Source organism: Otolemur garnettii, unplaced genomic scaffold (assembly GCF_000181295.1).
Source record: "Otolemur garnettii isolate 467f Iridium unplaced genomic scaffold, OtoGar3 scaffold00058, whole genome shotgun sequence".
NCBI classification, from domain to species: Eukaryota; Metazoa; Chordata; class Mammalia; order Primates; family Galagidae; genus Otolemur; species Otolemur garnettii.
The window spans coordinates 10,314,570-10,317,676 of record NW_003852453.1 but is presented as its reverse complement, the minus strand read 5'-3'; the positions used below and the strand labels follow the sequence as shown (position 1 = coordinate 10,317,676).

The window sequence follows — 3,107 nt, the reverse complement described above, 5'->3', positions numbered from 1 at the left end:
ATCTTTTTTTTTTTTACAGCTGCATAGTATTCCGTAGTGTACATATACCACAATTTGTTAATCCATTCCTGGGTCGATGGGCACTTAGGCTGTTTCCATGTCTTAGCAATTATGAGTTGGGCTGCAATAAACATTCTGGTGGGTAATTGATATTTTTAAAAAGGACCTGTTGGTTCAACTCAACCTACTCAACTTTTTTTGTTTAATTTGATTAATTTCTGCGTTTATATTAATGTTCAGGCTTTTTTTGTTTTCCAATTAATGCACTGAAGGTGGTAAACTTTCCTCATAGTATGGCTTTGACAGCATCTCATATGTTAAGATCCTATATTAAAGTCAGTGATATGTTAACATATTAGGCGCTTAACACCATTAGCGCTCAATATTGGTTAGCTTGCTATAACTTTGCTTATAAACAAGAATTTATTTGGCGTTTGCAGGACACCAGGTAAGGTACCGCCTCAGTAAAGGGCCACTTCCCGTGCCCTCCTCTTTTCTTTAGGGATCCTAACTCCGCCTTTCCCTCCAGGGGGCGGGGCCTGGTCTACACACACCCCCTTCTCATCCCTCCCCGTTTCCATGACACCACGCAAGCGCTAACACATATCTATAATCTCTTTATCTCCTTCCGCAGTCCAAAATAGCAGCTCTCGGACAACGATGAAAAAATAGTCCCTAGGCAACAGAGTTCTTTTCACAAAGGGGAGATCAAGGGGGCGGGATCTGTGAGCGGAAAGAACCGGAAGCCCTAATCCTTGTGGCGGGATTGGTTTCGCGCTCCCAGGGGGGCGGGCCCATATGGGCGGATGGATTCGTGTTAAGCAGCAGGCGGCCTTCCGCCTCCATTTAAGGCGGAGAGACGGGCGCGGGCGGCAGTTGCTGTGGTTTCTGTACTCAGGTGTCTTTTTTGCTGCTCGATTTGGCGGACATAGCCCTCCTGTCTATCTGTCCCGCCGTCAGGAGTGCAGGACGGGAAGTCAGAAGTTCAGCTACTCTTCTTCAGACTAGGGCCGACCCCCTCCTTTGCCTTCGCCACTCAGTGTTCGTATCTTCTCCGGGGCCTAAGTCGGCTCTGGGGCGGCAGCGGAGAAGGCCGCCGGCGTGATGTTCAAAAACACTTTCCAGAGCGGCTTCCTCTCCATCCTCTACAGCATCGGCAGCAAGCCCCTGCAAATTTGGGACAAAAAGGTTGGCTGGGGGTGGCCGTGGGGCGGGGTGCAGGGGCTGCGCTTCCTTGTCGTCTGGGGGTTGGGGACGGGGAATAGTCGTGTCGCTTTGGGGCCTGGGAGAGGCTGGGAGGCCGCTGCTGTGCCTTGTCGCTACCCTGCGGGACTGAGGCGCCAGGCGGGCGCGTCGTGTGAGCAGTGCGGGGGTTGGGGCTGCATTTGTAGTGGGCGTGGCTGGGGTAAGTGTCCTGTGGCTGTGGTGTGGTTGGTACCGCGATCCCGCGCCGCAGACTTGGTCAGTTCTTTTGAGCCACCATTTCCCTTGATAGTGCTCATCTCATAGCATGAAAGACATAAACTTATGTGAGGGAGCTTTGGGGACATACAGATGAAAGGAACTGCTGTTCACAGATTCCACAAATACCCAGTTTTGTGCCAGGCACTGTCCTGGGCACTAGACACAGAGCCTTTGTTCAGGCACTCTCATAGAGGCATAGCCAGAAAGGCTCCAGCGAAGCCAATGACGCTTGGGTTTCATTCATTTGCCCCCTTCTTCTCACTCATCCCAAATAAACCAGAATTCGGTGGCCTTTGACGCCTTCTCTACCTAGTGGGAGTTGGAGTCTTTACTTGCCCATTAGCCTGATTTCTCTATCAGGAAAACCGCAAAATGGTGATGAAGTCTTGTCTGAATTAATAATCTCGGAGCCATATACAGTGTCTTTATTGAAACATCTACCAGCTGATAGTTTGACAACAGGAGATAATGACCCTATCTACTTTTTGGAAATGTTAAGTAACAGCTACCTGTCTGTGCGTTGGTCTGCATTTTATTTCTTTGGTATTTCTATCCTCGTGCAGATCCCAGGTAGTCAGCGGTACCAATTTTTGAATATAATTTAAGGTAGGCACTCCAATGTGTAACAAGGTGCTGTAGGGAATATCCTTAGCTATGTCCTGCTTTGGGGAGAATGGAGAGAGATGGTATCCTAAATGGTGTTTTTATAGAGATGCATGTGGAGTAATTTAAGCTGGATTTATTGGTAATGAAGCCAAGAATTTTGGGTTTCAGAACAACTTCTGTCTTTCCTAATCCATAGATGAGAGCTTTGGGCCACGTAGAGGTTGGGGGAGAACACTGGCAGCCTGCTTTTCAGTACCCAGGATTTCTACATTCTGAGAGCACCTTTGAGTGTGGTGTGTTCACAGTGTCATTCATCAGACAGTTGAACGTTCTGAATATAATGAGGCTGGACTTTTGCGTTTTTGAAAGATCTCTTCTCTTTCAGATGATGCTATCCACAAGCTAGAGCTATTGCCAAAAGTATTATGTAGGAAAGCAGTTGCTTAACATTTTTCCTGCATTACTAAAGTTTTCATTCAGTTCCTTGGTTTTGTTTGCAATGGAATAAAGCATCGCAAACTCTGAATTTGCACCTTTGGGAATGTAAGGATATTGGCTCCTGGCTGTGGCTTGACTTAGTTATGGGCTGTCAGAAGACCTGGAAAGGGTGGCCTGTGTGCCAGTGGAACTTGGAAACTGAATTTTAACAAAAGTACTGATATAAGTCAATTGAAATAGATCTGAGAAAGGGAAGGAGGGAGGGCGTGAGGGGTCAAGGTACAGGGCTCACTTTTGGGGAGCGGGACACAAATACAAGAGGGTCCTTATCTAACAAACTCAATCAATGTAATCTGTTTTTGTGTACCCTCAATGAATCCCCAACAATAAAAAAAGAAAGAAAGAAAGAAAGACTAGGACTTGACTTAGGGCAAGAGGTTTTCAGAGCAAGTCAGAGATCTAACACTAAAAAAATGCAGTGGTGAGGAGACCTTAGAATTTCTGGTATGGGCTCGGCGCCTGTGGCTCAAGCGGCTAAGGCGCCAGCCACATACACCTAAGGTGGCGGGTTCAAATCCCCAGCCCAGGCCCGCCAAACA

The 3,107-nt window shown here is 47.5% G+C and overlaps 1 protein-coding gene across 1 annotated transcript in view; it reads left to right on the top strand.

Annotated features, from left to right (window-relative positions):
• The first annotated feature begins 835 nt into the window (after positions 1–835).
• CFAP20 (cilia and flagella associated protein 20) overlaps positions 836–3,107 on the top strand; it is a 15,875-nt gene continuing 13,603 nt past the window's right edge. The window contains exon 1 of the mRNA XM_012806816.1: positions 836–1,188. Coding sequence (XP_012662270.1) covers positions 1,105–1,188 — 84 coding nt within the window. The 5' untranslated portion in view covers positions 836–1,104. The remainder of the gene's footprint in view (positions 1,189–3,107) is intronic.